Source organism: Brachycentrus maculatus, unplaced genomic scaffold, assembly GCF_059751285.1.
Source record: "Brachycentrus maculatus isolate JH-2025_06_01 unplaced genomic scaffold, ASM5975128v1 h1tg000189l, whole genome shotgun sequence".
Taxonomy (NCBI): Eukaryota; Metazoa; Arthropoda; class Insecta; order Trichoptera; family Brachycentridae; genus Brachycentrus; species Brachycentrus maculatus.
Genome location: NW_028280940.1, coordinates 253,931 through 269,261, shown reverse-complemented (window position 1 = coordinate 269,261; position 15,331 = coordinate 253,931). Strand labels below are relative to the sequence as shown.

At 33.2% G+C, this 15,331-nt stretch overlaps 1 protein-coding gene across 2 annotated transcripts; it reads right to left on the bottom strand.

Annotated features, from left to right (window-relative positions):
- Positions 1-2,952: 2,952 nt before the first annotated feature.
- Lkb1 (Lkb1/serine/threonine kinase 11) lies at positions 2,953-13,418 on the bottom strand. Of its 2 annotated transcripts, XM_088262805.1 has the most exons (7): positions 12,636-13,418; positions 11,033-11,218; positions 9,852-9,988; positions 9,553-9,738; positions 9,302-9,465; positions 5,585-5,631; positions 4,489-4,575 (listed from the first exon to the last, which is right to left on the bottom strand). In XM_088262805.1, the coding sequence occupies exons 1-6, from the start codon at positions 13,176-13,178 to the stop codon at positions 5,585-5,587; spliced, it is 1,263 nt and encodes a 420-aa protein (XP_088118931.1). In that variant the 5' UTR covers positions 13,179-13,418; the 3' UTR covers positions 4,489-4,575. The 2 variants fall into 2 exon arrangements, with proteins under 2 accessions (XP_088118930.1, XP_088118931.1); XM_088262804.1 differs by lacking the exon at positions 5,585-5,631 and having other exon boundaries at positions 2,953-4,575.
- Between the last annotated feature and the right edge of the window lie 1,913 nt (positions 13,419-15,331).

Sequence of the window (15,331 nt, the reverse complement as noted above, 5' to 3'; positions counted from 1 at the left end):
TTTGACATCTTAACAAACACAAAGAACAATATAAAAGTCTGGGTATTTACAGGGCTTATGACCTGTCTATGGTCAGATTGACAAAGCTTTTATTTAGCAGAGACCCTTTTCTGTAGATGTATGCAAGATCCTAACCGGATTATTTTACATGCTGGGAGATGCCTGAAACATGATACGTGGCTCGAGCGAACTCACACATGAAGCGTCATGAGATTTATGATACATGTAGGAGTTCTAAAAATTTTAGCAGTGTGGTTGTCAATCATGGGTAGAATGGTGAATGTCACGCGTGTGTAAAATAATCACTTCAGCCTGTGACAGGTTGACAGCCCTGCAAATATCCAAACTTCCATATTCTTTTTCATCCATGTTGAGAAGTCAAAATATAAAAATAACTATAAAAACTCTAATTAAATAAGTGTAAAAAATTCATAACTGTAAAACAAACTCCCTCTCTAAACACAAGTATCTACTTTATTAGAGAGGTAGAAACGTTATATTTGAAATATTTTGTGTATTTACCAACTATTTTGTATATTTAAATACGTATTTTGTAAAAAAAGGGGAGAAACCCAGATTTGTGAACAAGGATTGGACACACCCAAAGATGTTACGTACAACTTGTTTGCCATTTTTGTTTTTGTTTCAGATTTCATGAGTGTATTCCGTTCATTTACTTTATTTTATACATATATTTGGAACATTATAAATGGGTTCAAATTATTCAATTTTCATTTTTAAAATTTGCACAGGATACATGTACCATAGTGCACCGGTGACCTTCAACTAGTGCAATACATGTTAACGGATAACCCTTTACATCCTCAATTCTCTAAAATTTAGTATTCTGCCTTAGGCGTACTACCTTAATCAAAAAGTTCCCGGAATCACCACCGTGTGGCGTTCTCAGTCACCCGATTTGAGTTTTCTTTTTTATCTTAGGTTGCTACATCTGTCGTTGATATTCTATGAAATTTAAAGCTCGATAGCTTGACATTTGTAAAAGCGACGCAGTATTGAGTACATCTGCGACTGTGCGTGTATTAGATTTTTTACAATTTTGAAAAATGGAATGGAATTTGCTACGAGTTTGTATTAAATTTTGCGGTTTTAGTGGTGCGAGGACATTGAACGTGCTAGAAAAGTGTTTCGGCAACGATATTCTGAAGAGAACAAACGTTTCAAAAGTGGCCATGAGTCCGTCAACGACGATGAACGCAATGGCAGGCCTTCAACATCGAAAACTGATGAAAAAATTTACAAAATCAAAGAAAGGATGACCGTAAGCTGCAAATTGGCAATTAGAGAGATGGGAGAACAGTTAGGCATCGCTTTTGGATCCGCTCAAGACGTTTGGGTGAAGCAATTCGCCAAAAAGACCAGGATTGTGGGCACACAACTCGTGGATCTTTCACCGCGATAATGCACCGTCGCACAATGCCATCGTAATCCGTGACCATTTGGCTTAAAACGGAACGAATACCATCCAACAACCACCGGATTCACCTGATTTGGCTCTCTGCAACTTTTTCCTATTCGGTCGACTCAAGAAACCGCTCCCGGAACGCGTTACAGCATCCGAGATGAGGTCATGGAAAAATTGAAGATGGCCCTGATGGCCATACCAAAAACTGATTATAAAAAATGTTTCGAGGATTGATCAAGTGCGTTGAAGTCGATGGGGAGTACTTTGAAGGGGACAATATCGATTTTGATGAAAAATTTTGTATTTTTAATTTTCTGAACATATTCCGGGAACTTTTTGACCGTGGTATTTTTATAAAATCTGAATAAAAAGTTCCGGGCCATCATTGTGTACATATATACTGGATTGGATTAAATATTATATATACATACACAATTGTAAATTACTATACAAAATAATTACAATTCTAAGTTTTAGCACTATTTTAGTTTAATTCATAAATATTATGAATTTTTTAATGGAAAGTATATCAACCCTCTTACATTATTATCCATCATATGCTGTAGTCAAAGTATGCAGGTTTTTAAGTACAAACAGACGGCGTATAAAAACACAGGGAAAATAATATATTTGGTATATTGTCGGCCCGTCGATGGATCGCTTGCATGGGCCGGATCTGGGTTACATTCTGCGAGAGCAAACAGGTGGATCAAATCTGACCACTTTCTATATACAGAAAAGCTCATTCATTCAAGAGACTAACTTTGAAAAAAAAATTGTATTTCAAAATAGCAAATTTGCAATGTTTTCAATTTAATTCTTATTTTCATTTGCAAAATAGCAAAAGCAGACGATGAAATCGCAAATTTCCCAAAAAAAATTTTAGAATTTTAGTTTTTATGATTACATATTTTCGCTGTACATATGTTTTCTGGGTAGTCTTATTCTTATTTGGTCTTTCTTTGTAATTTTGTTTGGAATTTTGGGTGAAATATTTGTTTATGTTTGGAATTCAGAAACTTTTTGGACAGACCAGAATTAGCATTTTTCAAATTATGATGAAACTTTAATAATAGTTGATGAAAGAATAAGCTAATAAAACTATAAATCACTCTCTATGTTTACGGTGTTCAAAGAGTGTGATAAGACTATGGCACAGGTACACGGTGTCTCTCGCAGTTTCTCACCTATGTACAATACAGCAGACTCTCTATTTACCGGGATCGGATCAACTGGGAATCTGATTATTCCCAATGTTTTGTATTTAGATAATCACTTAAGTTTTCATAATGGTCAAACACATCAACTTTTTTTACATCCTTTAGGAAATAGATATACTGTACGTCAAATGCTTTTAATTTAATTTTAATTATTTTATTTTTCAGGCGGAAAGAGTGAAAATATTATAATTTTTGTATATATTTCTAAATCCTTGGATTAACAGAAAATCTATTTAATATCCGTCCCGGTAAATACAGAGTACTGAATAAAATAATAAAACGAGAGTACAACGAAAAATAAGAACATCTGATGCACAAACATATTTATTCCTTTTCCTATATTATTTACATTATAAACAATAATTGTATTTCCAAACATAAAAGAAATATAAATACTTTGACCTTTTTGCTATTTTCCCCATTGACCTTATGTAAGATTTGATTTTTTATGATATATCTTTTCATCGCATAAAATAGTCTGGTAGTAAACTATCTAATGATATAATTTTGATCATTAATTAAAATATTTAGTTCAAATTCAAAGCGACTCATAAATTGTACGGCTGTCCAAACTTAAAACACAGTAAGGGACATTTTTTGTAGTACGTTTTTTTTTGCATTTTTGGACTAAGTAGAATCTACTTAGTCCAAAAATGCAAAAAAAATGTACTACAAAAAAATGTCCCTTACTGTGTTTTGAGTTTGGACAGCCGTGTAATGAGGAATATTTTAAATAAAAATGTTTGATACATAATCTCTAACAGAACACAAGTTTATATACAGTAAAAGCTCCTTAATACTGGAAAAATATTGGTCCCCATAATGGTATTTTCATGCAAATCCGTCAGTACAGGCATACAGTACTTGTAAGTAGAGAATATGTGATAAAAAAAATAAAAAACAGGGGTCGGCAGTTTGTCAAGTGAGAAGAGCCAAATTGTCATGGAAACAGGATAACAGCGGAACCAGAGTTATATACATATGTGTAGAGGAAGATTTGTAACCCTTTGCTTGTGCCGTATCACTAACATCACACGACTCATCAGTAACAATTAATACTGCGGAAACTAGCTTCTACTCGCTGCTCTGTTACATTTGAAGACATTTTGGAAATCTGTCTTGCACTGTTTTCGCAGATAGAGACAATTTGGCAGGTCTATTTAAGTTATAAGATTGCTTGAGATAAGGTGAAATCGGATTTTATATCCGAAGAGCCGCATTCCTGCTGACCTCTGACCTAGAGTATCAGATAAGAATCAGTAAATTGTGTCAATCTTCATAATGCCAAAAAAAGATTAGGTGATAATATTGTCTCCCCTTTATTAAATATTTATTCGAACCCATTTAATAAGTGCTTTAGAATAGTATTGAAACTTTGGAATACTTAAAAGTAACATGATATTCCGTTTCAACGTAATCACTCTTCACTCTACAACAAAAAAATGGAAAATACGTAATATTATTCAATTTGCTTAATTGAAATTTAAAATATGTTTGAGTTTTCGTAGTTTAATTTTAAATAAAAGAGCTTTTCTTCCATTACTGCGGTTCACCAAACCTATACTGTAACTGTCAATACTTAAAATAAGGATAAATTGTCGGGACTAGTTACAGTAGACGCCACTATCCGGGAGGAAGGGAAATGAGTACAATTTGGGCGCATTACCCGATGGGTGGCGGGTGGCGGGTGGCTTCATCCCAGAACGTGGGGCGTCCACTGTATTCAAGTTAGGATAGAAATGTACAAGTGAGAGTAAAGGAATAGTAATCACGACAACTTGCAGGTGGGGAACTTCTTGCTGGACATGCAGGATATTGGCTTTTTCCATCTTCTCTTCCCGCTTTGTTGGTTAATTTGAGGACCATTCCCACTCTTGGCAGTGGAGGGCGGCCTTTCCTCGGGCTGTCTTTCCGTATATCTGCTTTCGTCTGGAATGTGTTTACGTGAAACAATATAAAAATTTTACATACATTTCAAACGGATGCTATTTAAAAGGCTGTCGCTGATTATATGAACTTCAACCGGAAAAAACAGCCAGTCACTGAAATATGAATGATTTAATCCCTCCAAGGTTTAGATACGTCTTCTTTTTTTTCTAACCCTTATCCAGACTCAACAGAGCTAGGCCACTGAATCATTAATGAGAAAAACTGTTTCTTAAAAACACATCCGAGTCTAATGGAAGAAAATGATATTATTCAATAAAAATTTCAAGATAAAAATATCACAATTTTCAAAAACAAGATTTTAAAAAATCAGTTTATTGTTTGTTACCTATACATATTAATAAATTATTAGTGAAAAGGTTATTATAAAAATAAATATAAAAAATTGATAATCATGTTCTAAAATGTAAAAATATATTAATAATTAAAGCATGGAAGGGTTTTGGTGAAATGAGTTAAATATATTATGCGGAGAATGTATAATAATAACACTGAGACAAAATCGCTTCGGGGTAATGAGTGAACGGCAAACCGACAGTCTCCATACTACACATTAGTGAAGAAAAGCATCAAGAGCATCGAGCATCAAGTACGGCTTGAAGATGAACACTTAGGAATACTTTATACTATTACATGTGGAGATGCCATCCGCTGTATCCGCTCCATCACTGACTCGCTTGGTCTAGATCCTATCTAGCTGAATAACACAACCTGTCCCAGTATTATTGTATCACGCGTAAATCTCAGTAAAATATCAACGGTGAATAGTTCCATCTGAAAAACTATAGGTTTTTGGAAAATATTCACCATGAAAACAATTTAAGAATAGAAAAATTGGTAATGGTTTAGTATGAAATCAAATACATTATTTGTTATGCGGGACTGTCACCTTTAGTATGAGCGGTCTCGCTTACAGAGGTAGGCTATAAGTTTACTACACAACAGCTTTAAAGTGAGAGATCAAGCTTAGCGTAAAAGGGTCTGCACAAACCTAACTGGCTTTGTATACTCGGGTACAAATACTTCTCGAATGTGGTTCTGAAATACAGGAACCAAAATTACTACACAGCAGCTGTAAAGTGAGATCAAGCTTACTTAATAATGTGGTCGGCTACAGCGGACACACCCCATCCAAGCGATTACACAAATACTCGGCATATTGGAATATTACAAACCACCGAATGTGGTTCTGAAATTACAGGAACCAAAATTACTACACAGCAGCTGTAAAGTGAGAGATCAAGCTTACTTAATAATGTGGTCGGCTACAGCGGACACACCCCATCCAAGCGATTACACAAATACTCGGCATATTGGAATATTACAAACCACCGAATGTGGTTCTGAAATTACAGGAACCAAAATTACTACACAGCAGCTGTAAAGTGAGAGATCAAGCTTACTTAATAATGTGGTCGGCTACAGCGGACACACCCCATCCAAGCGATTACACAAATACTCGGCATATTGGAATATTACAAACCACCGAATGTGGTTCTGAAATTACAGGAACCACAAATTACTACACAGCAGCTGTAAAGTGAGAGATCAAGCTTACTTAATAATGTGGTCGGCTACAGCGGACACACCCCATCCAAGCGATTACACAAATACTCGGCATATTGGAATATTACAAACCACCGAATGTGGTTCTGAAATTACAGGAACCACAAATTACTACACAGCAGCTGTAAAGTGAGAGATCAAGCTTACTTAATAATGTGGTCGGCTACAGCGGACACACCCCATCCAAGCGATTACACAAATACTCGGCATATTGGAATATTACAAACCACCGAATGTGGTTCTGAAATTACAGGAACCACAAATTACTACACAGCAGCTGTAAAGTGAGAGATCAAGCTTACTTAATAATGTGGTCGGCTACAGCGGACACACCCCATCCAAGCGATTACACAAATACTCGGCATATTGGAATATTACAAACCACCGAATGTGGTTCTGAAATTACAGGAACCACAAATTACTACACAGCAGCTGTAAAGTGAGAGATCAAGCTTACTTAATAATGTGGTCGGCTACAGCGGACACACCCCATCCAAGCGATTACACAAATACTCGGCATATTGGAATATTACAAACCACCGAATGTGGTTCTGAAATTACAGGAACCACAAATTACTACACAGCAGCTGTAAAGTAAGGGATCAAGCTTACTGGCTTATACTCGGGTACAAATGCTTCTCAAATGTGGATTTTAAATTATTTGACTATTTTTTTCTTTGTCTACCTATGTAGTGAAGGTGTTAGCGCTTTTAAGAAGCGCAATGGAGGTCCTGACTTTGATTCTCGAGTTTTCGATCTTGCTGAAGTGAAACTTCTTAAATGGCGATTCGGTAATCAAAAAATGGATCAGAATTGAGAGTGAAATTTCAAAGAAATGTCATGTTTATTAGGCACATTTCGTTATATGAGAGAGAAGAAAGATATAACGTAGATAGAAAGAGAAAGAGAACTATACATTCCGACGCCAAGGGAGTGTAGCAAAGAGAGTGATGTGAACACAATGAGACAAAGGGGTAGAATAAGATAGTGCCACCCATTTTCAAGTATTGTTTAAGTAATATACATCATTGTGTTTTAACAAAGCCAAAAATAATCAATAACAAAATCCGAAACTACAATAGATGCAATTTTTTCTAGTTATCTCAAAGATATTAAATTAAGGACATATATCTCATATTTTGCTATCGCAAACCATTAACCCGTAAGCTGCGCATCGCATCTATTGTCGTTTTATCGTGCGGTGCTTCGAATACTGGAAGGATATATTTTTGTTGTAACTGTTATCGTCATAAATATGTCTCTACCTAATGAAAATTTATACCGCAATGACAAAAAGATCATGTTTTTCTAATGAACAACAAAGCGACCAAGACCGAAATGCGAGAAAAGGAAGAAAGTCACACAATTTTGGTATCCCACATGCAGAATGCATTTTAGTCCTGATCCTTGCTTCGACGATTTTCACACAATTTCCAAATATTAATAATATCCGTTTTTTAATATAAATTTTCAATTATTTTTCAACGCAATATTTTTTTTCAATTTCATTTAATTTACATTTTTTTTCTAATGCAACGAATAGACTATACCACAACTGCGTCTTTCGGCCAAATTTTCTGCAAGTAGTCCGTTAATGTCAATATTTTTATGTAAATACACTATAAAAACATAATAAGTAAAGTGAATTGTGTACTGTGAACATCTATAATGCATATCCAAACGACTTCCGAAAGTTTCACTACAAAAATAGGCAAAAATATACTTTTTTTGTCAATAATATTGTAATGTAAAAAAATCCTGCACGGGACAGAAAGGATGACACTTGTAATTGAGCAGCTTGGAGCACAATTACCAATTGGAGCACAAATCAATGAATGTAAATATTGAAAAAACAGAATATTCTTTATACAAATTTTGTATTGTATTTTTTTTGATATGCTCTCGCTTTCTCTCTCTCTCACATTAAATCTCTTATTTTTTATTTTAAGAAGTTTCACTTCTGTCACGTATACAATGCTGCACGCGCAATTTTTTCATATAGGGGTCACTCGTACGGACACATATTATACTTTTTTTAAATATTTATATTATTTAACTGGGATTTACGTATCAGAATTCCAAATTGACAGAATTTTAACGAGTTAACAATTATTACCAATATAAATCAAAACACTATTTATGATTATACTGTTTTTGTGATTGCTGTTTTATTTGACTAAAAGACCTTTTTACCTCCTTTCTCCACGATTCCTAGACAAAAAATGGGTCGATCACTGAATTGATGAATTAGAGAATGGATACAGTCAGTGAATAGGTCAGCATTCGTGAAGGAGATTTACTCCAAACTGGGATCTGGTCACTAAAGCAAAGTGCATGAACGGATAATTAACCCTTATAGTGCTGAGCATATTTTTACATATTTTGCATAAATTGCTAATTGCTTTTCATCATCACTACTTGACGAATTTGATATTTTGTAGGTAGAAATAAAAAACTTTTACTTAAATAAATACAAAAATCTATGTTAAATTCACAGTAAAATAATTTGAAAGGGTTATTTATAAATGTTATTAACTTATTAAACATGTTATATATGCGCGCTAAGACACGTCCGTACAGGTGGGTATTCCGACGCTCCGCACTTTGTACGCATTAATAGAGAGTCCATCTATGGACGGTTCGCACTCTAAGGGTTAAGATCCAATATTCACATTCAGGAAAGACAAACTATTGATATTGAAAAACAAAATAGAACATAGTATCACATTCAATCATTTTATCTTTACTTCCTAAAATCTATTAAACATGTTATATATGCGCGCTAAGACACGTCCGTACAGGTGGGTATTCCGACGCTCCGCACTTTGTACGCATTAATAGAGAGTCCATCTATGGACGGTTCGCACTCTAAGGGTTAAGATCCAATATTCACATTCAGGAAAGACAAACTATTGATATTGAAAAACAAAATAGAACATAGTATCACATTCAATCATTTTATCTTTACTTCCTAAAATCTAGCAGCGCAAAATTGAAAGAAATGAGTAATATGTGCCGGTTACGACGCCATAGATAACACGTTATCACATACAAAGCGGGATTTTTATTTCTGGTTATGGATTTGTATAGATAGCAAGTTTGAATATAGAATGGAGTTTAGTAGAAATATGAGGGGGCTCACCGTTGATATCGTGTTCAGTGTAGTAGAGATCTTGGGCAGTTCGCTCCTCGTAGTGGTAGTCCATGAGGTACGGCAGTACGGTCATGCGATGCAACATGTCCCCCGCCAGTGCCGGGATGGCGACCCACTTCTCCCCCGCCAACGGGGGCTTTCTCTGCACCCATCTGGAATGTCAATCCATCCGACCACTGAGTCCGCCCTTACTCCCCGCAGTTGTATTACAAATCACACAGAGCGCGCTATGTACTCACGGGTGGCGTCTGATCTGAGGAATAGTGAGTCGGTCCTGCGGATCCCGCTGCAGCATTCCCGTCAGAAGGCTGACCAGAGCTTCTCCGAGCTCCGACGGAACGCTCAACTCGGCTCGTCCGATACTCTCGAATAATCGGTAGATATTATCCCCTTCAAACGGGTACTCGCCCGTAGTAATATTGTATCTAAAACCGATATCACAAAATAAAATAAATGATTATGTTGCCTCACTTAGGTCATTTACAAACAAAGCATATTGTAGAGAGCAAATAGTAATGGCCAATAGGATGAAACTAACAGTGTCACTCCGCTGCTCCAGATGTCCACCTTGAATCCCGCAAAGGTTTCGGCTCCGTTAGCTATCTCCGGGGGCTGGAAGGCGGGGGATCCTTGGCCGGTGTAGCACAAATCTCCGGGGGAAAACATGTCTAGTGCCTGAAACCAAATTTTCATAAACTTCTAGGAGAATATGGCTGCACCTCGTCATTCAAACTAAATTAGTCCTAAAAGAGTTTGGACAGACTGTCGTATCTGCTTTTGAAATTTGAGCACTCTTCATTTTATTAAAAATATAAACATGACATATCTTTGGACTTCTCAAGATAGTTTTGTGAAAACTTAATATAATTATCTTTAATATCAACTATAAAACTAATAGTTGAAGATTGCTCAAACATATTTACTATATTTAACTATATGAATTAATTAACATACATACTTTTATTTCTAAAATTAGTGTATTTTTGGCTACCTTTGGTAATATTGTGGAAAAAAGGTAGAAACGCGACGATTCGCAACAATTTACTGGTCCAAGGGAGTAAATTATTGCAAATCAAACAGAATTTTTGCCTTCAACGCTAAACTCACCAGCTTTGAAGCACCTTTATACATTCTCTGCATAATTTATCCGATGGGGCATAACCGCCGTAAACTTCATACACTCTACTTTAAATTACAACAGAACAGCACAACTTCTTATTTACCACAAAAGATGAAATTTTAAGGATCGATAAAACTAATATTGTTGCGAGAACGACAAACATCTGTGGACTTAACATAATTGACAAATGCTCAGGCTTATTAAAAAAAAAAATAGCTATCAGATTTGAGGGTTTGAGGCGACCAGAACTCTGTGTGGTAAATTAGACCAAACTTTATAAAACACCTAATATATCTTTATAAATTATAAATAAAACACTTGTTTTTTACCATTTGAGTATTATATTTTTTAACCATTTATATGGTTTTGGAAGCTACAGATGCTTCCATCAACGTCTTGCATCTGTAGCTTTCGAAACTAGTAGTTAAAAAATAGAATAATCAAGTGGTAAAAAACAAGCGTTTTATCAATAATTTAATCATGTCTTACCACAAAGTGAATTGCGAAACAATAAATGACATATCTTTATAAAATTATGGATGATTTTTTAAAAAATAAAACACTTCTTTAAGGATCGCCTGTTATGTGATAATGCTTACCTCCGCTACCCCAAAATCGGAAATTTTAAGGGTGTGATCTAAGGTTAAAAGCAAATTGCCGGGTTTGATGTCCTTGTGTACCACTCCCTGGCTGTGGAGATACTCCAACCCGTCGAGGAGCTGACGGAAGTACGCGTGAGATTGGTGCTGCGGGAACTTCTTTTTTGGAGCCGCTTCTAGCATATCCTATAAGAATACGGACATTAATTTTAATAACAATACAAATTAACTAACAACCATCATGATGATGGAATCGAAAGTAGAGCAGACACCGTTGCCACAAAAAACGCGCTTAGAGTGTCAGAAATGAAGACTCTAAGAAGCATATCAGACAAGAGTCTTCGAGATAGAATAAGAAATGCCAGAATCAGGGAAATATGCGAGATCGAAGATGTCGTTAGGTGGGGAAGGCAACGAAGGTGACAATGGTATACGCATGTGAGGAGAATGGAACCATCCAGACTCCCCCACATCGCACTGTACGGCCAACCCCATGGTAGACGACTCCCGGGGAGACCACAAAAGAGATGGGACGATAGCTGGGAATCGACATCGCAGGAGGCTAATCCCTCTTAAAAACAGGCCGCAAGGCCGACAATAAGAAGAAGAAGAAGACAAATTAACTTTCAACATTAGTTCAGTTTGTCGGGTTGCCATATTTTCTCTCGAGGGGGAATAATTTCTTTACAATTTTGTTTTCAGATTTTCCAGGACAACTGCAATAAATTGGTCATGTGTCCACTAAATATCGGGACACTTTTGGTGTTGGAACACTACTGTTAACAATGGTAACATGTCCCGATAGATGACGGGCCGATTCTTAAGTATTTTCATTTGCAGAGGTGATTTTGTGATGTAGACAAGAAACACCATATAAACGAAGTAATGCGAGCGGACTATGCAGGGGAGAATTTGTGGCACCCATTATTTTTTGAGTATAGAAATATCCCCATCAACACCATTGTAACTCCCAAATATTCTTCTACGTGGGTTACATTCTTTGTGATGATTGATTTGCTTTAACTTGGCCGCTACAACGCATGTCAGAGATAATTTGGTCCATGTAATTAAATTGATTAAATAATTAACATATACATGACAAACTTATATTTAAAGCATGTATATTAATAACACAAATCACAAAGTAAATAAAAAGACTTGTTGAAGTTAAAGAAGAATCCCGCTTTGGAATACCCCCTCATAGACATGGAACTAGCTAGCTCTTCACACAGGCATAACCATCGGCAGGTCGGTCCCGCGTATAGGGATGTGAAACAATCTATGAATATTATGTGACTTAGTGCCCCACTTGAGGGTGTCTTATATTGCGGCCTGTCCATTTAGCTCGCTGTTGCTTTACTTTACTTAGTAAGCATCTAGTCTCTGCAGCCGTGCTTAAAATCTCAGTATTCCGTACATGTTCTGACCGATGAATCCCCGACATGCGCCTGTAGCGCTACATCTCAAACGCCTCCGTTCTGCCTGCTCGATAGTCCATGTTTCGCTTCTTTATAACAGTATGCCACAGACTAGAGATTTAATTCAAGTTTTTCTCATTTTTATACTTACATAATATTACTAACTAAAAACTAAAAATATTTACCTGCAAGACGCCTACACAATACTCCATGATCAGGTACATCTTTTGTTTCTCATCATTATACAATACATCCACTAATTCGATGACATTTTTATGCTTTAAAATTTTTAACAGTTGTATTTCCCTTTGCACATTTTGTTCCCCATTCGGTATCCGACGTAACTTCTTTTTCTTCAATATTTTAACAGCTCTTCTGCACAATGTTTCCGAATCTAACATCTCTTTAACTTTTCCGTAAGAACCTTCACCTAGCATATCACCCATTACATATTTCCCTACTAATTTACATCGCTTCTTTTTATTTTGATATATAATTTCAGCGCTATCAACTCTGTGGAAAAACAGGTTAGTCGGATCTAAGTTGACATCCAATTGGTCAATTTGTTCGTCATTCAGCCAACTAACTGAATTAATTTCGAGTGTTTCATCGTAGTTAAGATTGTCTTCGCTCTCTTGAGCAATCTCCAAGTTAGATTCTTCGCGGTCAAAATCATCACACTTCGATACATTTTCGCTGCTTATTCTTTTGCACATTCTTGGGTCCATTATCCTTCATCTATCTTCGAAGACTAATACGATCCGATGCATTTATGTTTATGTAAACTAAGCGTTTCAAAAACCTAAGACGAGCGATTTTTATATTTTTATTTGCACAATACTATATTCCAACAAAATCGCAGTAAATTAAACGATTTTTCTCAAAAGAAAATAAAATACAGTGTATTAAGATTGTAGCGAGAAGCAAAAAATCTCGATTCTCGTCAAAACCACAGACGTCAAAAACTCAAAAGTGAAAACCAAAGATTATATACAAGTAAAGATTGATATCTCCTTCATATTTCCATGGGGACCGAGTATTCGTGTCGAAAAATCGAGAAAAACCAATATTCTCACTATCCACACTAAAAAATAGCCTACACAGAAAAATCAGCTAATAATTATACTTTTTAGCGTTATAAAGAAAAAAAAGAAAGAACTTAAATGTCAAAATCAAAATAACCTAAAAATGCCATCAGTAATATGTATTTCAATGTGTTTTGTCATCTTCCCAACTTTGTTCAGTGCAGGCAAAGTACGCATTTTACAGAGTTTTATGTTATGACATATTGGGCTATTATTGATTTTTACATTATTCAATAAAATGAAAAAATTAAAAGGTCATTTCGCTGACAAAAGGGTTTATTTTATCTATACCATGACTTCGAACCAGAAGGTGAAGCAATCACAAACGCGAAGTTGTCAAAAAAACTCATATTTCTCGTAAAAACTCAGAATTTTCAATTTGTGATAAAACTTAATCGTAAAATAAATAAATAACCAGGATCGAATTTCAACATTACATAATTACAAGAGAATATATAAAATTATTATTGTACTTACAATTACACACACAAACTAGGTCACAAACTATATATATATATATATATATATATATATATATAAATATATATATATATATATATATATATATATATATATATATATATATATATATATATATATATATATATATATATATATATATATATTTATATTTATATTTATATATTTATATATATATATATATATATATATATATATATATATATATATATATATATATATATATACATATATATATATATATATATATATATATATATATATATATATATATATATATATATATATATATATTATATATATATATATATATATATATATATATATATATATATATATATATATATAATATATATATATATATATATACATATATATATATATATATATATATATATATATATATATATATATATATATATATATATATATATATATATATATATATATATATATATATATATATATATATATATATATATATATATATATATATATATATATATATATATAAATATATATATATATATATATATATATATATATATATATATATATATATATATTTATATATATATATATATATATATATATATATATATATATATATATATATATATATATATATCTATATATATTTATATATATATATATATATATATATATATATATATATATATATATATATATATATATATATATATATTATATATATATATATATATATATATATATATATATATATATATATATATATATATATAGATATATATATATATATATATATATATATATATATATATATATATATATATATATATATATATATATATATATATATATATATATATATATATATATATATATATATATATATATATATATATATATATATATATATATATATATATATATATATATATATATATATATATATATATATTTATATATATATATATATATATATATATATATATATATATATATATATATATATATATATATATATATATATATATATATATATATATATATATATATATATATATATATATATATATGTACATACATATATATATATATATGTACATACATATATATTTATATTAGACCCCACTTTGGGAATCGAACCCAGGACCTCTAGAAGATAGCCAAGCGTGCTGACCATTACACTACGGAGGCGGGCAAAATTTTTTATTTACTATTAAACAATTTTTTTTAATCTATTTGTTTACAACTAACCATCACACTGCTTCCGCAGGGGAATGCGGAGAGAATAGAACGCCACACCACTCTGTATATGCAAACATCCTTCA